The 20,663-nt window shown below is 46.3% G+C and overlaps 3 protein-coding genes across 3 annotated transcripts; all 3 read left to right on the top strand.

The window, feature by feature from the left end:
• Nucleotides 1-6,245: 6,245 nt before the first annotated feature.
• Nucleotides 6,246-12,975, top strand: LOC135110118 (uncharacterized). Its single transcript, XM_064022074.1, has 3 exons — nucleotides 6,246-7,368; nucleotides 9,342-11,663; nucleotides 12,922-12,975. Exons 1-3 carry the CDS (start codon nucleotides 7,366-7,368, stop codon nucleotides 12,973-12,975), a joined length of 2,379 nt encoding a protein of 792 aa, XP_063878144.1. The 5' UTR covers nucleotides 6,246-7,365.
• A 2,572-nt stretch (nucleotides 12,976-15,547) lies between these two features.
• Nucleotides 15,548-16,490, top strand: LOC135110468 (ctenidin-1-like). The gene is made up of 2 exons (XM_064022826.1): nucleotides 15,548-15,682; nucleotides 15,816-16,490. The coding sequence occupies exons 1-2, from the start codon at nucleotides 15,680-15,682 to the stop codon at nucleotides 16,266-16,268; spliced, it is 456 nt and encodes a 151-aa protein (XP_063878896.1). The 5' UTR covers nucleotides 15,548-15,679; the 3' UTR covers nucleotides 16,269-16,490.
• A 1,632-nt stretch (nucleotides 16,491-18,122) lies between these two features.
• On the top strand, nucleotides 18,123-19,100 carry LOC135110469 (uncharacterized). The gene is made up of 2 exons (XM_064022827.1): nucleotides 18,123-18,272; nucleotides 18,403-19,100. The coding sequence occupies exons 1-2, from the start codon at nucleotides 18,270-18,272 to the stop codon at nucleotides 18,871-18,873; spliced, it is 474 nt and encodes a 157-aa protein (XP_063878897.1). The 5' UTR covers nucleotides 18,123-18,269; the 3' UTR covers nucleotides 18,874-19,100.
• Nucleotides 19,101-20,663: the final 1,563 nt, after the last annotated feature.

Consider the following 20,663-nt stretch of genomic DNA (forward strand, 5'->3'; position numbering starts at 1 on the left):
GAGGAGGAGGAGGAGGAGGAGGAGGAGGAGGAGGAGGAGGAGGAGGAGGAGGAGGAGAAGAAGGAGGAGGAGGAGGAGGAGGAGGAGGAAGTAGGTTATGGGAAGGACGCGTAGGATGTAATGATAAGAAAGGTAGGGTGAAAAACAAAGGTGAAAGTGTAATGAGAGAGAGAGAGAGAGAGGAGAGAGAGAGAGAGAGAGAGAGAGAGAGAGAGAGAGAGAGAGAGAGAGAGAGAGAGAGAGAGAGAACTTACACTGTACCAATTAATGAAATCTGAACGGAAAAAAAGAAATAGCACAAACCAATTATTTTTTTCCACATTTCGTACAATTTTCCTAAGACTGTCTATCTCTTTCTATCTATCTGTCCATCTGTCAATTCATCTGTCTATCTGTTTGTCGGCTTATCCATCAATTTACCTATGAATCTATTAGTCTGCCAGTCAATCTTTCTATAACTCTCAAAAATAACCCTTTGATCTTCTTACATATTTCATCCCCTATTCATCATCATCTTTACTGTCCTACATTTTATAATCTTTCCTTAACTCTTAGTCGAGGCAACACACGTAACTCACAAACAGACAGGTACATAAGGACCAAGAACAACTACACGTCTCCTTCAGCCTGCTCTTCCTCTGTGTTACTGCGTGGCATGAAACTAACTCACTGCATACGTAGTGAACAAAAGATCGTAAGAAAATAACGGAAGCTGCAAGAAGTCACCAGGTCTACACGTGGCCTTATAAAATATGCATACCTGTTTCCATCTTTCATCTCGATCCATGAATTCATCTAATCTTTTATTTATTTTATTTTTTTCACTGCGATACGAAATAATGAACAGCGCCAGAAGTAATGCATGAAGTCTTTGTAAGCACTTACAAGAAAAGAGATGAAAACATAATAAATTTTGCAATTTGGACCCAGTTTAAAGATAGAAGATGGCTGTAGATCAAAAGGGATTGGTAATTAAGGAAAGGTGAACCAAATACGAGTAACAATCAAAGGGTTAAAGTTCCCTATGAACTTAGCACTAACAACCTGATTACTGAGTCTATTCCGTTCATCTACCACTCTATTTGGGAACCAATTTCTTTACCCTCCAAGTCCCATGCAGCATTAAGAACCAATGGAAGGCTATAAGGTTGGAGGGTTCTGGGTTGAGAGTGAACAATGAGAAACAGATATGACATTGTTTCCACACCAAGGAGTTTTAGTCGACCTTGTTCTTGTAAATCTCTCTCTCTCTCTCTCTCTCTCTCTCTCTCTCTCTCTCTCTCTCTCTCTCTCTCTCTCTGACATGGATGAAAAGCTTTATTTTTATATATTTTTATGTGAGAAAGTAAAGTCGATAAAGTGTGTGTGTGTGTGTGTGTGTGTGTGTGTGTGTGTGTGTGTGTGTTCGAGTTTAATTTTTCAAGGGTACAGAATGATTTGCATGTCACCCCATTATAATATATATGTATGAGCAAATGTACGATGTATATATGATGTATGTATATATGCGTGTATGTATGTAAAAAAAACAAAAAAAAAAAACAGATGGCATGCGTTCAGTCATTGAGTGGAAGTACTGTGGGAAACGGTGTTGTAAGTGTGTGTGTGTGTGTGTGTGTGTGTGTGTGTGTGTGTGTGTGTGTGTGTGTGTGTGTGTGTGTGTGTGTTTCTTTTCTTCTTCCTTCCTTTTCTTTTCTATTCTGTCTTTCTTCTTCACCTTCTTCATTTCCAACTATCAAAATTTTTTCTTGCTTATATCTTTCTCGCTCTATATATTTTCAATTTACACACGTAACATTAAATGAGAGAGAGAGAGAGAGAGAGAGAGAGAGAGAGAGAGAGAGAGAGAGAGAGAGAGAGAGAGAGAGAGAGAGAGAGAGAGAGAGAGAGAGAACATACGGAAAGTCCACACATAACTAACAAAACAACAAAAAACAAAAAGCACAAGGCCACATCTACAGACTCAAGGTCGCCGGCAGGAGGAGGGCTGTGAGGGTGCTTACTTGAGCGTCGCGAGAGAGAGAGAGAGAGAGAGAGAGAGAGAGAGAGAGAGAGAGAGAGAGAGAGAGAGAGAGAGAGAGAGAGACAGTATATTTCCTCTTAAAACTTCCCATTACAAGCCACTTTCCATCACCACATCCCTATTTCTCGCTATCCACCATCACATGTCCACTCCACTTCGTATCCACACATCACCCAGTCCACCTCATCCATCCATCCACATTTCCATCCACTTCCCGCTACCAGCACCACAGAGGGCAGCGTGTGGTGGAACATAGCATTAACATAACACAATCTCGGTCACTCCCATTGTTCAGCTTGACAAAAATTGAATCCCAATGGTTTTTTAGAATGTTTATCATTGAATTTTTGGCAGGAACTAAAAAAAAAAAATGTTTATATATATATTTGCATGTGTATGTTTGTGAGTGAAATATTGAAACCGTACCTGTGCTCATACAGAAAACGACACCCACCTCCACCTGTCCCCTTTTGTCCCCTTACCTGTCCCGTTGGCCAAATTACCTGCATGTCCGGGAATCGCCCAAATCATACTTGTGGCCTTCGCTTACCTGCTTGTTACTCGAGCCAATTACCTGCACTGGCCACATGGAAGGTCCTTTAGAGAGAGAGAGAGAGAGAGAGAGAGAGAGAGAGAGAGAGAGAGAGAGAGAGAGAGAGAGAGAGAGAGAGAGAGAGAGAGAGAGAGAGAGAGAGAGAGCAGCTGGTCACCTAAAAATGGGCCACTTTCTTGCCCCAATTCCTGCTTCCTGTGGCCTTTGTGAGACGCCAAGGATCCTGAGATTAATTGTTCCTCCTTGGCAATTAAGTTATTTATTAGTTAATTTAAAGCTATACCTATAATTATTGTATATGACCTTCCCTTCCAGTCTTTCCAGTCCTTCCAAGTTCCCCGCCCCCTTCTCTCAATCTCTATCTCTCTCTCTCTCTCTCTCTCTGGAATGTTTTTGTCACTACCTCTGCTGCTGCTGTTGTTGTTGTTGTTGTTGTTGTTGTTGTTGTTGTTGTTGTTGTTGTTGTTGTTGTTGTTGTTGTTGTTATTATTGCAGTTATTATTATTATTATTATTATTGCTGTTATTAGTATTATTATTATCATTATTATTATTATTATTATTATTATTATTATTATTATTATTATTATTATTGTTATCATTATTATTATTATGATTATAATTATTAGTTATTTTACTAGTGAGTTTGGTAGTAGTAGTAGTAGTAGTATAGTAGTAGTAGTAGTCGTAGTAGTCGTAGTAGTAGTAGTAGTAGTAGTAGTAGTCGTAGTAGTCGTAGTAGTAGTAGTAGTAGTAGTAGTAGTAGTAGTAGTAGTAGTATTTTATGATTATTCTTTACCGCTTCCTCGAATTCTTTCCCAACCGTCACCCCGCCGTTACTTCTCTTATTTACGGGAAAGTTGGTTTTATTTTTCCTTTGAGAATTTCTTAAATCAACAATTCTTTATTTTAGGAGATATCTTTCTTATTTTATATTTTCTTAACGCAGCGTGCATGGATATTCTTTCCGTCACCTCTCTCTCTCTCTCTCTCTCTCTCTCTCTCTCTCTCTCTCTCTCTCTCTCTCTCTCTCTCTCTCTCTCTCTCTCTCTCTCTCACCTTTCCTTGAGCCCTATGTCAATTTGGCTCATTTTCTTATTTTTCTCTTATCATTTTTATTTATTTATTTTTTATTTTTTTTGCTCTTTCTTTGTTCCAAGTATTCTTTGTTTGTCATCTCCTTCCTCCCCCTCCTTCCACCTCCCCCACTGCCACCCCCACCCCCCTCCCCCTCCACAGTGTTCCCAGTGAGTGAGGGAGGTGCCTGTGCTCTCTGTCCTCCTCCTCATCCTCCTCCTCTTCCTCTTCCTCCTCTTCCTCCTCCTCCTCTTCCTCTTTCTCCTCCTTGCACATTTGGAATGTTGAGTTTTTTTTTATTTATGGATTATCTGGAATTTGTTTTATATATTTATGCTTTTGTTTATTATTATTATTATTATTATTATTATTATTATTATTATTATTATTATTATTATTATTATTATTATTATTACTATCATCATCGCTATCACCATCACAAAAAAAAAACTTGAATACAGAGCAAAATTTATAAATATACAATAATAAAATGGACACACACACACACACACACACACACACACACACACACACACACACACACGAGAAAAAATAAATAAAACCCCAAATACAAGGACATACTCTTAAAAAAAAAAAAAAAAAAAAAAACGGAGAGGGGAGGCAGAGGGAACAGGGGAGAGGGGAGAGGGGAGAGGGGAGCAGGAAGGAAGGAAGGTGGGACATGTAGGGATAATAACGATGAAAAAAAAAAAAGTGAAAACAAGATTATGAATTATGAAAGTAATGTTGAGTAAACTGTGTGAACAAGTGGGTGGGGAAGGTGGAGTGTGGAGTTAGAGGTGGAAGGATGTGGCTAGTGGGTGGAGCAGAGCACACTCATACATACATACACACTCACACAAAAAAAACCGAGAGAGAGAGAGAGAGAGAGAGAGAGAGAGAGAGAGAGAGAGAGAGAGAGAGAGAGAGAGAGAGAGAGAGAGAGAGAGAGAGAGAGAGAGAAAAGTGAGAACGTTACTTGGGCGAAACTGTTTTATTATTGTGACCTTGAACTGGCATCACCCACGCCTGAGAGAGAGAGAGAGAGAGAGAGAGAGAGAGAGAGAGAGAGAGAGAGAGAGAGAGAAACTTCATACAGCCTCATTACTTTAACACTAAAATGCTTCACCACACACCGCTCACTTGAAACACACTTAAAACTTTACAAACATTCACCAACGAACCACACTTACAATTCTCTTCCCCCTACTCTCCCCCCACAAACGGATGTAAGTAAACCTCGTAGTAGATTCCTCCATTACTTTAAAACCAAAATATCTTACCAGACACTCACTTAAACACACCTGAACTTGCAAATATTCACCCTTCAAATCACGAGTCATTTCCTTTCCCAGCAAACAGGTGTAGCAAAAGTCATCATCTTCACCTGGGTTGCTGATTTAACTGCTGCTGTTATCACATGCTTCCCGTCTTCCTCTCTCTCTCTCTCTCTCTCTCTCTCTCTCTCTCTCTCTCTCTCTCTCTCTCTCTCTCTCTCTCTCGTATGACGTAATTTTTTTTTTTATCTTAATTTGTTTCGTGGATTTTCTTTGCCTCGTTCTCTTAGTGCACGCTCTTGTTACGGTGCTATAATGGTTTCTCTCTCTCTCTCTCTCTCTCTCTCTCTCTCTCTCTCTCTCTCTCTCTCTCTCTCTCTCTCTCTCTCTCTCTCAGTTTCTTGTAACGTAATTTTCGTCACATCATTATCGTGTCTTGTTTTTTTTTCACTTTACAATTTCCTGCAGTGTAAGATGAGATTTTCTTGTTTTTTTTTCTTCTCTCGTTTTTATTTTCCTACTTTTCGTTTTAATTTTCCTACTTTTCGTTTTTTTTTCACATCTGAACTTAAGCGATTTATTATCAGAAAGAGAGAGAGAGAGAGAGAGAGAGAGAGAGAGAGAGAGAGAGAGAGAGAGAGAGAGAGAGAGAGAGAGAGAGAGAGAGAGAGTTGGTGTCAAGGTCACGGACGGACAGACAGACAGACAGACAGACAAATAGAAAGACAGACAGACAGACAGATATATATGGATACACGGAATGAGAGAAATGAATGGAGATCTGACGGAACGGTATTAGAGATTGTTTGATACCTATCTCCTCCTCTTCCTCCTCCTCCTCCTCCTTGTCTTCTCTTCCTCCTGATATCTATTCATCTCTTGTTAATTATAAAAGCTATATCACGTCTATTATGTTGATGATGATGATGATGATAATGATGATGATGATGATGGTGATGATGGTGATGATGGTAATATAATAATAATAATAACAATAATAATAATAATAATAAGCAGGAACAATCAGGCCAGGTGTTTCCTCAAATAAATAATAAGCAAGAAAGTAACAAGGTGCAATTAAACACCGCGGAAAAAAAAGATAAAATAAAAAAAATAATCAGATAAACACATCAGAACAATGGCAACAAATAAGCAGCCCAGCAATAAATAAACAAAAGAATACTTATACAAATACATAAGATAAATGAAGATGATAAGCACAAAAAGATAAAATAAGGCAAAAATATTCAAGTAAAAACGCAGAAAACAGGAAGAAAAAGATTTAAAACGAAGAATGACAAATGATGTACCACACACACACACACACACACACACACACACACACATACACACACACAAGATCATGACTCAAACTGAACTAATCCATCACGAACATTTTTTTTCTTTCCTTTTATTTTAAACACGTGAACCTCGCGCGCCGCACACTTGACTTCGACCTTGGCGGCGCGAGGGAGAGGGAGAGGGAGAGGGAGGGGGAGGGAAGGAGAGAGGCAGGTTCCCGTAGCAATAATCACGCCGCTTGGGTTCGAATCTTAATCTCTGAACCCTGCAAACTCCCGCCCCATTCCACCACAGCGCCGCCACAGTAGGCAGGGCGGGGAGCTGTTGCGCGGCGTGTTGTAGCGGCCTCCTGCTGTCTCCCATACCGTTTTCTTTCGTAATTGTCTGATTTTTTTTTTCGGAATTGCTTCCCCCGTGTGACACAGAGGCGGGGGTGAAAAATTCGGGGTTTTCAGGTGCGACTGTACGCGTTGAGCCGGAAAGCGAGGCACCACCTGTGTCGCCGGTGTATATAAGCTTGTGAGCCAACGGCAGTGCCTCCTCCTCTTCCTCATTCTCCGCTCTGCCCTCAAACAGCTCCTCTCATCACCGTCGCCCCGTCAGCACCGCACGTGTCGGCGCGGGGGCTTCTACCGGTGCAGTTCCTCCACCGCTTCCCTGGCCACTCACCTGGCCACTCACCTGGTCACCCCTTGCCCCAGCAGTGAAAGGTGTGGCGAGGAAGTGACGTGAGGAAGTGACCCCTGTAATCGCCGCTAGTTAGCACCACCACTACCACCACCATCACCACAAGGCCGCGGCTCGCCCTCCCCTGGTGGTTATTTCTCTAACGAGTGGGACAGCGCGCCGGTCAGTCCGCCAGTTAACCCTGAGGCAGCAACCCGCCAACCAAGCCGCTGACCATCACTCAGCAACCCTGCCTGGTAACACGGCGGCAACAGGCAACCAGAGAGCCAGTCAGTTCATCAGGGAGGCGGACAGGCGAGCAGTTAAACAGGCAGGAGGACGGACAGCTAGTCCCCTACTCCGTGAGGGGGCCCGTCAGTCAGTCAGCCAGTCAGTTGTCAAGCTGCCACGTGCGTGAGAACTCTCTCTCTCTCACCTGGCCAGCCTCTCCCACCTGTCCTCGCCGCCATGGTAAGGGAGCATGAGTGCGTGTGGTGAGAGTGGTGAGAGTGGTGCAGGGGGAAGGCACTGGAGGGGAGGCAGTGTCCCGGAACTTGACAGTCATTGAATCACGATATGTAATCCAGTGACCGTACAAGAGACAGAAAGAAGTAAGAGAAAAATACAGTCACGGTCAGTAGGGCCCCTCGGCAGGCACTCAGTCAGTCAGTCATTAGCAGCACGGCGACTCACTCACTTCATGCCGCCTTGTGTCTGGGCCGTCATGCGCGGAATATGACTTGTTGGCTGTATGTGTGTGTGTGTGTGTGTGTGTGTGTGTGTGTGTGTGTGTGTTGTGTGTGTGTTTTGTCCATATCTTTCTATTCAGTCATCAAATCTCTCTCTCTCTCTCTCTCTCTCTCTCTCTCTCTCTCTCTCTCTCTCTCTCTCTCTCTCTCTCTCATTTAAGGCCGAAAATTTGCTTTTATAATTAAATTAGTTCAGGTTTGGGTGTTTTATTTATTGACAATGATATATTTGTTTATGTATTTATTATTATTATTATTATTATTATTATTATTATTATTATTATTATTATTATTATTATTATTATTATTATTATTATTATTATTATCATTATTATTATTACTGTCATATTTTTTTTGTCATTCACTCATTCTCAGTACCGTGTGTGTGTGTGTGTGTGTGTGTGTGTGTCGATGTTCTCGCTGGTGTGACTTGCAAGGAAAGACAATTGCTATTCACAGACGCAAGGCCAAGAACCAAGAACCGGGAACCAAGAGTCGACAACCAAGAGACGTGAGGGGGACGCTGCACATTCCTCAGCTTCTCCTTATTATTGCCAGTAAAGCTACACATTTTCTATGACATTCCTCCCGCTGCCTCAAGCCGTTTTCTGTTATAAGGCAGCTTCCGTCACGGCTTCATTTTCTCTTTCATCATCCTTTTCCCGTTTTCCATTTTCTTTCACCTCGGAATGACAGGAGGAACTTTTTATTTATTTATTTTTTTGCTTTACACCTTCAGTATTTGTATTTTTGTTTTTTACTTATTTGTTGTTGTTTTCTTGCATCAGTCTCTTTTTTTATTGCAATCTTTCGTAACATTCTTTCGTGGATATTTTTTTTATGGTTTTATTTTGAATCTCTCTCTCTCTCTCTCTCTCTCTCTCTCTCTCTCTCTCTCTCTCTCTCTCTCTCTCTCTCTCTCTCTCTCTCTCTCTCTCTCTCTCTCTCTCTCTCTCTCTCTCGTTTCCATTAATATTTCGTCCTCGTTTTTTATTTTTTATTTTTTCATGGACACATATAGTCACATTTTATCATTTTCCTCACAATATTTTCCCTCCTTTGTCTGTCTGTATGTGGTGATTTTACCTTATTTTTTTTCCTCTCCTAAAGTAAGGTCATGTTCCATTCTTTCAACTTTTTCTTTCTTTCTTTCTTTCTTTCTTTTCCTTTTCTTCTATGTTTTTTTTATATTTTTATGTTGTCGTGCGTTTTCTTATTGATTTCATTTGTATTTCATATCTTTCTTGAATTACATATGCATTAATCAAAGTGTGTGTGTGTGTGTGTGTGTGTGTGTTGGTGAGGTGTTCCTTGTGTTTCTGAAGAGTCCAAAGTGTTTTACGTTCCTCGCGTTGTGTATTCTTTGATTTTTTTTTTTTGAGGTGTTTCATGTGTTCAGTATTCCACGTGTCTTATGTTCTTTGTCGTCTGAGGTGTTTTGTGTGTTTCTGAGGTGTTCCATGTGTTTCTGAAGTGCTCCTTGTGTTGTTTTTTAGAAATGTTCCTTGTATTTCTGAGGTGTTTGTGTGTTTCTGTGGTGATCCCTGTGTTTGTGAAGTGTTATTTGTGTGTTCCCTGTGTTTCTGAAGTGTTCTATGTACTTCCAGGATGTTCCATGTCTTTTTAAAGGGTTTTCTGTGCCATGTATCCATATCATGATGTTCTCAAGTGTTCACTCCTTTGATTTGCCCACAGAGGACCTTTCTGCCGGTGGTGTGGACGGCGGCGGCGACCTGCGTCCTGGCGGCACCACATCCCTCTCCCTCCACCCTGCCTCGCATCTCCAGGGCCCGCCGCTCCCCTCAGGACTCATGGGATGCAAGACAGTCTCACTCGGTCCTCCCCCCGCCAGGACTGTCCCTTAGTTCCCCTCACAAGGAACCTACGGGACCTAGGGGAACCTCCTCCACGCATCCGACACATCGCACCACACGTCAGCTGGTCTCCACACCCCGCAGGTCCTCTGGCAAGCAGGAGGAGTCACAGGGCAGTGATGATTCGTCCACTTCTCCTGCGCTGTCTACCTTCTTCAGGGCCCTACGCTCCCCTCTCCCTGAAAACCCAGAGAAGGATCCTGAAGGACCCGTGAAGGATACCGATGCAAGGGAGACCACCAAGAGAGCCTCGCTGGGCTACGGGGCGTGGAATATCATCCTGACGGCGCTGGACAGTAGCAAGAAGGGCAACGAGTATCTGCACACGGAGCCAGGAGATGGCGTGATTCAGGACACTGCCCGGCCTGCTGGAACAGCCCCTGGAAGTGCCCGCCCCTTTGATGGAGGATCTGGAGGGTCTGGAGGGGCTGGGGGTGCTGGAGGGTCCTCCTCCTCCTCCTCTTCCTCCTCCTCCTCCTCCGCCTCAAGCGTGGGCAAAGGCCTTCACAACAAGGACTCCACCAGCGCGGGGAAGAACAAATTCGGACATGCCGTCGGGGCGTCCATCAGTGTGAACTTCCCCGGGGCCACCGTGGTGCACGGGGGCGCGTCAGGGGGTGCGGGAGGCGTGCATGGGGGAGGGGCAGGCTGGTCAGCAGCAGGAGGCACAGGGGTGGCAGGGCAAGGCGGTGTGTCCGGGGGCGGGAACGGGGCATCAGGGGTAGGAACGTTTGGGGGCAGCGGTGGTGTGGCAGGAATAGGGAAAGGGATGTCAGGGGCAGGGTGGGCGTCTGGGGGCGGGGGCGGGGGAGGTGGAGGTGGGTCAGGTGCTGCAGGGGTATCGGGGGGGAGTGGCGGGACGGGAGGAAACTGGAACCAACAAGGAGGTGGTAACACACATTCAGGCGGGAACATTCAATTCGGGGGTGCCCACACAGGGGGAAAGGGTGTCCACGCAGGGGGCGGTAACACTCACCTCGGGGGAGGGGGCACTCATTCAGGAGGCGGAAATACTCACTTGGCAGGCGGGGATGGCCATTCAGGGGGCGGGGGAACCAACTCCAAGGGGTGGGCGTCAGCGGGAGGAGGCAGTGTGTCGGGAGGAGCAGGGGGATCAGCTGGAGGGGCTTCAGGTGGGAGCATGGGAGGAGGAGGAGGGTGGCAGACAGGGGCCGTGACAGGAAGCAAAGGAACCACAGGGGGCCACGGGGGCGTCACAGCAGGGGGAGGAGGATGGCAGGCAGGGGGAGGGTCAGGAAGCAAAGGTGTCACTGGGGGTCAGGTGGGAGTGACAGCAGGGGGAGGGGGCTGGCAGGCAGGGGGAGTGACAGGAAGCAAAGGTGTGACGGGGGGCGTCGTGGCGGTGACAGTGAGGCCATGCTCTGGGGGAGGGAGGTGCCCAGGGGAGTATGAATACAACACTGAGGCGCAGGGAGAGGATGGCGACCCGTGGGTAACACCGTGGCAAGAAGGGGACCAGAACACCATTCCTGCGTCCACGACAGTCCCCTATGGCATCAATTTAAACGGCTACACCATCATAGGTGGAAGGGGATCCAAGCCCTTCTCCCTGCCATACCTCCTCCCGCGGCCCCCTCTATCGTTCAGTGGAGGACGCGGTACAGGGCAGCAAGGGATAGGGGGAGACTCAGGGGTGCAGAGTAAGTTGCCAGGGGGTTGGTTGCAGACTACAGGGCCGGATGCTGGGAGGAAGAAAGGAGGGGGAAGTGGAGGACAAGGAACAGGGGGGCAGGGGATTAGTGCTGGATGGCAGGGAACTGGGGGAAGGGGACAGGGCGCTTGGGTAGGGGTAACTACAGCGGCAGGATGGCAGGGGACTGGGGGAGGGGGAGGTACAGGGGCAGGGAAAGGTACAGGAGCAGGACAAGGCACAGGGGGATGGCAGGTCACGGGGGGAGGGCAAGGTACAGGGGGATGGCAGGGCACGGGGGCAGGGCAAGGTACAGGAGGATGGCAGGGCACGGGGGGAGGGCAAGGTACAGGGGGATGGCAGGGCACGGGGGGAGGGCAAGGTACAGGAGGATGGCAGGGCACGGGGGGAGGGCACCTACCGGGATGTGAGGGATGGGTAGGGGTGCAGGGTGCAGGGGGAGCAGGGCAGGGGGGTGAGGGAACCAGAGTCGTGAGTGGAGTTCTAGGGGTGGGGGTTGGGGGTGGTTCTGGGACGAGGGGAGGAGGGGGGACGAGAGGAGGAGGTAGGGGGACAAGTGGAGGAGATCGGGGGACGATGGTAGGAGGAGGGGGAACGAGGGTAGGTACTGGCATCTTGAGTGTGGGAGTTGGGGGATTGAAGGAGGGAGGGGGAGGAAGGGGAGTGGGAGTTGGAGGGGGAGGGGGACGTGAGGGAAGTGGAGGAACTGGAGAGGGAACGAAAGTTGGAAGTGGAATTTTGACTTTTGATGTGAAAGGCAGCGGAGGAAGAGGAGGAGGAGGAGGAGGAGGAGGAGGAGGAGGAGGAAGAGGAGGAGGAGGAGGAGGAGGAGGAGGAGGAGGAGGAGGAGGAGGAGGAGGATACCTACCCACACGTGCCCCAAAACCAGACGGAGACCCTACAGCACTCCCGTTTTGGAGCACCGTGGCGGGAGGGATGGGCTTCACCCCTTCCTCCTTCAAGGGAAACACGGGGGAGGGGTGCCATTGTGACCGTGACCAGGAGAGAGGCACAGGTAGACCCGCCACAGGTAAATCAACAGGCAACCTTCAGGTGGTCCCGAGTCGCTATGGCAATGGTCAGTACATTTACAGTTACGGCTGAGGGGACGAGACGGGGAGGAGGAGAGGAAAGGGAGGAAGGGAAAGGAAGGGGAGGAAGGGGGAAGAACGAGAGGAAGGAGAGGGAGGGAAGGTCGTGCCGCTTGTCACCCTCCCCACCTTCCCAGTCCCACCCAATTGCCTCCGTCCGTGGCTGGAAATGGGTGTCAGTAGTTTAGTATCTCATCACGTCACGCTCCTGCTACATAAATTTGCTTGCCAGCTTCCAGAGTGCACCCATGAGGGAACACCAAGGCGCCGCTCACCAACCTGCCGCCAATCTTACGCCTGCAATCTCGTGACCTGATTCTCGAATGTCTTGGCGTCTGTTCTCGACTTCTTTCAGCAGGCGCTAGTGGAAGTTATATGGGAGGGAAGCTTTCAAGAGTGTTTTCATGATTCCGGTGAGAGTTTAACAAGGATTCTACATGTTTAATAGGTTCCAGTGTAGGTTAGGTTAACATTGGGGTTTTCATTTGCGTTTTCTTGAGTCCGTTCGTGGCTGAGTTCATTCTACACATTTTGATTAATATCCAGAGAAGACTATTTTACTTTATTTTATTATTTTTTTCAAGTGTGTTTTCGTGATTAAAGTCATAGTTCAACAGGGCATTAAACGCATCTAACAGGGTCTACTGGAAGTTATAGAAGTTAGAGTGTTCTCAAGTTCAGTGACAAGTTGACAGAGAGAGAAAAAAGAAAAAAAAGATGAGAACTTGACTAATTATTTCTGTAGCTTTTGCAAAACAGTCCTTACGAGAGACGAAGCGATTTAAAATACACACAGGCCTTCATTGGAATACTCTTGTTTCTGTAACGTGCATAATAACAGTAGAAATTAAATAGTGATCCCATGTATAGTATAGTATATAGTGTATAGTATAGAATAGTACAGAGTTAATGTATTCCTAGCTATATCCGTACCGTGCAGCAAGACAATAATAACACAACAATAGCAGCAGCAGCAGCAGCAACACACGCCTCAGCATACATACGTACAGTCTGCCAAAATAAATATTACTCTGATGTCCCTAATATTTCTAACCTGACGAAGACGAGAATGCAAAGAAAGTGAGAAAAATTAAAACGAGGATTAAGTGGATGAATAAAAAGCTGATTGATTAAAGGACTGATTGGTTGATTGGAGTTCTTGGAGCCGCAACAAGGTGGCGCGATGGAGGAGGAGGAGGAGGAAAATAAGGAAAAGAAAAAAATGATGAACAGAAGAAGGAGGAACAGGAAGAAAATAAAGAAAAGAAAAAAAATAAGGAGCAGAAGAAAGAGGAACAGGAGGAAAATAAAGAAAAGAAAAAAATATGAAGCAGAATAAGGAGGATCAGGAGGAGGATAAGGAAAAGAAAAAAAAGATAAGAAGCAGGAGGAGGAGCCGGAGAAAGATAAGGAAAAGAAAAAGAGATGAGGAACAGAAGAAGGAGGAGCAGGAGGAAAATAAGGAAAAGAAAAAAAAGATGGGGAGCAGAAGAAGGAGAAAAAGAAGGAAGGACAGACGAAAAAGAACGAAAAGATAATAAGATATGAAAAACAGACAAAGATTACAGAGAAGGGAAAAAATAAAAAAGAGAACAGTACAAACGACAATAAAATGAGGGAAAAAAATGAGAATGCATAATCTAGGCAGTAAATCACACACAGAGACCTTTCACCTTATTACCTTGAGCACACCTGAACGTGACTCTCACCTACAGTACACACGAGAGAAAGAGAGAGAGAGAGAGAGGGGGGGGGAGAGGGAAAGAGAGAGGGAGAGAGAGAGAGAGAGGGAGAGGGAGAGTGAGTAAGGATCTGAGTCACACTGAAGCGGAAAGACAAGCGACAAGAGAATTTCAGGTGCACATTCAGACGTAATTTACAGGTGATTCAGGTGTTTATTTGACAAGGTAGGTGTCTGTGTGTGTGTGTGTATCCGGGCTCCTTTACAAATCCAGGGTCCTTTGCAATACCAAGTTGGGTGTTTATATATAATTTTAACGTGTTTTTTTTTTTTTTCCCCTTTTTTATCTTCAATGTTGGTGTTTGGAACGGTAGTGTAAATTGGACTAGGTTTCCGTGTCCTAGTTCTCTGTCCCTCTGTTGGTGGTGCTGGTTCACTTACGCAGGGGTGGAGGGTGAAGGCGAGGCGCAAGGCGGGAGCGAGCCACGCAAATGTAACGGAGTGGATAGAAGCGCGGCGTGAAAATGTGTCATGAGTGGAGGTACATGTGGGTTTCAAACGAAGTGGAATTTAATAATGTAAGTTATGAAGGGATAAGGAATGATGTTTGTCAGAAGGAAAGAAAGATTTAATAGGATGAAATTTTTTTGAATGGAGGTGAAGTAATATATAAGGAAAATATATAAAGAAAGAAAGAAAATAAACAAGGAAAAAAAACAAAATAGCTAAATTGCAAACAAAAGTAAAAATAAAATCAGAAAAAAACAACTAGATATTTAAGAAAACAAGCTATCTGATGGAACAAAATATCAAGTAAAATCAATGAAAAAATCGCACTGAATGCAGAGGACAAAAGAAAAAAAAGAAAAAAAAATAGAGTAAAGATGAAGTTTAAAATATGAAGAACAAAGATAACGAAAATGAGACCAAGTTATGCACACTTCAATTGCATTTCCTCATAAAAGATTCATGTAAAAAAGCAACAAAACTGTAAACCTTTATTTGTGACCAAAACAGACATGGGGGTGGGAATCCATAACAGTAAGGGAGACGAAGGTGAAGTGAACCGAAATAAGTTCTGGCTAATAATAAATCTATCTGTTCGTATCTTTGTCTGTGGTGGTGCGTGACTGGGGCTGGCAGGGAGGTGCAGGAACACGTCGTGGCAGGGGTGAAGGAAAGAAGATTGTTTGCAAGGCCTATGGGAGAAGCTAGGAGCAGTGACCCATGCTAGGACACAACAACAGAAAGGACAGACACTCAGACAGACAGATTACACACACACATACACACACACACACACACACACACACACACACACACACACACACACACGTTATGATTCAAGAATGAAGTTTAAAGCCATAAATGTGTTTTGAAACAATATTTTGAAATAATATGCTCGAAACCTTAAAAATTTCCTGAACAAGAGGTCAGAAATCGAACTCATTTCCTTACAACTCCGGCGCTTCGCTGATGACTTACTGACATGCGTCAACGGTGTGACATGTAACTGTCTCTTCATTTATTTTACGGTATCTGAAAAAAATCTTATTGAAGACTATTGTACGTGACAACTCTCACCTTCGACCAAAGCAGTGACGCGACAACCTGCACTGAAGGCCGCCAGAGCCGCCTGCTGCTTGGCAGGTATATATGGCGCCTCCAGCCCAGGGTGGCAAGTCACTTTGGCGACTCAGTCATCAGTGAGCAGCATGGTAAGCACTCTTCCCTCCTTGCTTGGCCAGCAGTCTGCTCCTGCTGCTGCTGCTGCTGTACTTGCAGGGGTAGAGATTGCCTCGCTCCGCGCTCTCTCCTCATGTCACCTCTCACCCCTTCCTCCTTCCACAGACAGTCCTCCCAGTCGCCCTCGGCGTCAGCCTCCTGCTGGCCTCCTGCAGCGCCGGCACCATCTACGGCGGCCACGGCGGCGGCGGACATATCGGCGGAGTCTCCACCAGGGTGGTTGTGTCTGGCGGACACGGAGGCGGCGGCGGCGGCGGCGGCTACGGTGGTGGCGGATTCGGTGGTGGATTCATTGGCGGCGGTGGCGGCGGCGGCTACGGTGGTGGATTCGGTGGTGGATTCGGCGGCGGATTCGGCGGCGGATTCGGCGGCGGCTATGGCGGCGGCTATGGCGGCGGCTATGGCGGCGGCGGTCTTGGTGGAGGACGCATTGGTGGAGTCACGAGGGTGGTTCACGTCTCTGGAGGCTACGGCGGCGGCGGCATTGGCGGTGGCTTCATCGGCGGCCACGGCGGCGGCGGCGGAGGAGGAGGAGGATATTACGGCTACGGCAAATAAAACTCCCAGGCTCCTTCAGCGACAACGCACTCGTGTCTTGAAAGACCTCGACCACCTGTACATAACACACTGCTCCTCCTCATCCTCCTCAGACAGGCACGCCACACCTGCACCACCTGAGCGCCGCGCCCACGCGTGGTGGCGGGGACCAGGTGTGCGTCCAAAACTTACGCCGGAGAAACTACGCTGTTGGTAAAACTACAATAAAATACTTGCAACTTCCACCTCATGTTTTCCTGCGCTTGGCGTTACCCCATCTCCACCGTACGCTTAGCACTGGCGGCACGGACACCACGTGTCCACCACAACGCAGCATGTCACTCTCCTGAAGATTAGGTCTATGCTATCTGCAATGTACTATCACACATACACATCAAGTAAAACTTCCGGCAGCATCGGAGATATTATTAGTGAACCCGACTTCCTGAAGCGCTTGAGTACCTCTGGTCAAGTGCCCCAATCCGATGTCTGAAGTCAGAACAGGTTAACGCACAGTAAAATACTCTCGGAAATGTGGACATGGTCCATAAATACCAATAAGAGCACTCCAGGTGAGGTACAGGTAGAGACACCATTATAACAGAAGAACCCACACCAGTGTGTGTAGCGTGGGTGTACTGTAATGATGGTACGTGAAAGAGGGCCGTGTGTAGGGCGAGGTAACACTTTAGTTGAAGCACCTGTGGGAGGCGGGACGTGAAGCCACAGGTAATGCTTCACCTTGGGGGTTCATTTGACGCAGGCTGAGGCGGCCCTGGGGAGTGCAATTTGCTTGTCATTATAGAATACTGGAGGGCGACAGAAAACGCCATTCCAATACAAACACCTGCCGTGGCCTGCGGTGGTGAAGACAGAAGCAGTTTCAATACACACACCTGCCGTGGCCTGCGGTGGTGAAGAAAGGCACTGTTTCAATACACACACCTGCCGTGGCCTGCAGTGATGAAGACACAGAAGCACTGTTTCAATACAAACACCTGCCGTGGAATGCGATGGTGAAGACAGGCACTGTTTCAATACACACACCTGCCGTGGCCTGCGCTGGTGAAGACAGAGGCACTGTTTCAGTTGTTTAGAAGGCCCAATCACTGAGCTTCTCCCACTCAGTAACTGAACACTGCAGCCTGAGGGCACATTTGGGAGACCTAAATCAGTCTACCACGTGCACCATACTTGACAGGCGAGACCAGAACTCAATGTTTCCACATCAGTCCACCTGACGCCCAATCAGTCCCGTCATACCGTGCCAATGACAGGTGTGAAGCGTCTTGTAGCTACTTAACGCGAATATGCGATGATTTACAACGAATCCCTTCCCCCACGACCCGAACAGCACCATGCCCTTACAAATATGGTGCAGTAATTTACCACAGCTTTACTTCGTGGTACCGCGTCGAGGTACCAGAAGTCAGCGTGCGTAGATGTGTCCCTGTGGGCTGCAGGACGCCACAGCCCTGCAAACACTCACTCATACAGGCTGATGATGACGATTAGGATAACTCTTCTGTCTCCATTACCATAATTGCATTGTTATGGTTATTTTATTATTATTATTATCATTATTATTATTATTATTATTATTATTATTATTATTATTATTATTATTATTATTAGCATTGTTGTCATTTTTCGCATCGTTATCATTATTATTAGAGTCACCCGTAACATCCACGCACCGACACCCAATATAATATATAAAAAAGGTTAAAACAAATGTAATCACCTAAAAAAAAAAAAAAAGAAAAAAAACCTGAGAATGTTGAACAGAGTGCAGTATATTCTACACGGAAAAATTTTTGTCAAAAAGAATTTGAGGGGGGCAAATAATGTACTCCTTGTGTGCTATGTAATGGCCATCCTTCCCTCTCCCCCTTCCCCACTGCAGTGACGCGACAACCTGCACTGAAGGCCGCCAGAGCCGCCTGCTGCTTGGCAGGTATATATGGCGCCGCCAGCCCAGGGAGGCAAGTCACTTTGGCGACTCAGTCAGCAGTGAGCAGCATGGTAAGAACTCTTTCCTCCTTGCTTGGCCAGCAGTCTGCTGCTGCTGCTGCTGCTGTGCTTGCAGGGGTGGAGGTTGCCTCACTCCGCGCTCTCTCCTCCTGTCACCTCTCACCCCTTCCTCCTTCCACAGACAGTCCTCCCAGTCGCCCTCGGCGTCAGCCTCCTGCTGGCCTCCTGCAGCGCCGGCATCATCTACGGCGGGCACGGCGGCGGCGGACATGTCGGCGGAGTCTCCACCAGGGTGGTTGTGTCTGGCGGACACGGAGGCGGCGGCGGCGGCGGCGGCGGCGGCTACGGTGGTGGCGGATTCGGTGGTGGCGGATTCGGTGGTGGATTCATTGGCGGCGGTGGCGGCGGCGGCTACGGAGGTGGATTCGGTGGTGGATTCGGTGGTGGACTCGGCGGCGGATTCGGCGGCGGCTATGGCGGCGGCTATGGCGGCGGCGGTCTTGGTGGAGGACGCATTGGTGGAGTCACGAGGGTGGTTCACGTCTCTGGAGGCTACGGCGGCGGCGGCATTGGCGGTGGCTTCATCGGCGGCCACGGCGGCGGCGGCGGCGGTGGCGGCGGCGGAGGAGGATATTACGGCTACGGCAAATAAGACTCCCAGGCTCCTTCAGCGACAACGCACTCGTGTCTTGAAAGACCTCGACCACCTGTACATAACACACTGCTCCTCCTCCTCCTCCTCCTCAGACAGGCACGTCACACCTGCACCACCTGAGCGCCGCGCCCACGCGTGGTGGCGGGGACCAGGTGTGCGTCCAAAACTTACGCCGGAGAAACTACGCTGTTGGTAAAACTACAATAAAATACTTGCAACTTCCACCTCATGTTTTCCTGCGCTCGGCGAGAACCCATCTCAACCATATCTAGCACTGGCGGCACGGAGAAACACACACACACACACACACAGATAGACAGATAGACAGATAAACAGACACATACTCGTACACGCACACACGAGCACAGACAGATAGATAGATAGATAAACAAACAAACAGACACATACACACACACACACACACACACACACACACACACACACACACACACACACACACACAGACACACACACACACACACACACACACACACACACACAGATAGACAGATAGAAAGATAAAGAGACACATACACGCGTACAAATAGATAGATAGATAGATAGATAAACAGACGCAAAGACACACACACACACCCACACACACACCCACACACACACACACACACACACACACACACACACACACACACACACACACACTATTTAACACACTTCACATGTATAGGGGGATTCCGATCAAACTGGTCTTCTAAACAGGGTGGAATCAAAAGCAATTCGTCTTATCAACTTTCCTCAAACTGTCTGTCTTCGGCCTCTGTCTCATCGCCGCAGTGTTGCATCTCTTGCTATCTTCTGCCAATATTTCTACGCTAACTGCTCTTCTAATCTTGTTAACTGCATGTCTCAACTTCTGTCGTGGTTTCGCTGTACAAGATTATCTACTTTGTCTCACCCCTCTTCTGTCTAACTCTGTAATGCAATCGCTGAACATTATTCTCAATTATTTGTTAAATTTTTTATGATAAATTCTTGAACTTTTTGCCTGCTTCAGCATTTCCTCCTTCCTATGACTTAAACTCTTTCAAGAGGTTGATCTGAAGGCACTTATCCTCAAATTTGAATGACTTATTTTTTGTTTTTTTGTGGGGTACTGGCACGTCATTAGGATTATTGTTTTGTTTTGTTCTTTTGTTGCTCCAGGTCCGCGTCCTTCTTACATAAAAAAAAAAAAAATCTGTTGTGATCACAGGAGCGCTGCGTAGATAACTAGACAAAATTTAACTACATTTGATTTGTAAACAAAGTTTGGAAAGTAATAAACGCACCTTTTTATTGATATAAATGATTAATTTTTACCTCAAAATTTTATCTGATAATAACAATATCTTCCTTAATTAAAGGGGACCTATCGTACGGATGTTAAATATTCTTTTCTGTTCATAGGGACCGTGCATATCTAACTTCAATCATATTTTATTTTCAAACGATGTTTAGAAAGTAAGAAGACAAACACACATACACACATTTACTGATTTATATAAATCTATCAGTATTTTTCTTCTGATTTTCATGATATGAAATTCTGTAATTAAGAGGAAAACATTTTAATCGGAATTTTTTCTGCTCCAGACCTTAAAAAAAAAAAAATAGAAAAAAATAACAATCAAAATTTTATCTAATAATAGATGTATATATATATATTGCTTACTTAAAGTGACATATTGTGCGTATTTTGAATATTCTTTCGGGTTCATAGGAAAAGTCTATAAATAATAATATTTAACTTTAATCACATTTCACCTTCAAACTGAGTAAAGAAAGTAAAA

Source organism: Scylla paramamosain, chromosome 20 (assembly GCF_035594125.1).
Source record: "Scylla paramamosain isolate STU-SP2022 chromosome 20, ASM3559412v1, whole genome shotgun sequence".
NCBI classification, from domain to species: domain Eukaryota; kingdom Metazoa; phylum Arthropoda; class Malacostraca; order Decapoda; family Portunidae; genus Scylla; species Scylla paramamosain.

Coding starts and splice junctions, on each gene's coding strand:
- LOC135110118 (XM_064022074.1), top strand. Junction 11,664..12,921: donor GGGGTGAGGGAACCAGAGTC/GTGAGTGGAGTT, acceptor CGCATCTAACAG/GGTCTACTGGAAGTTATAGA.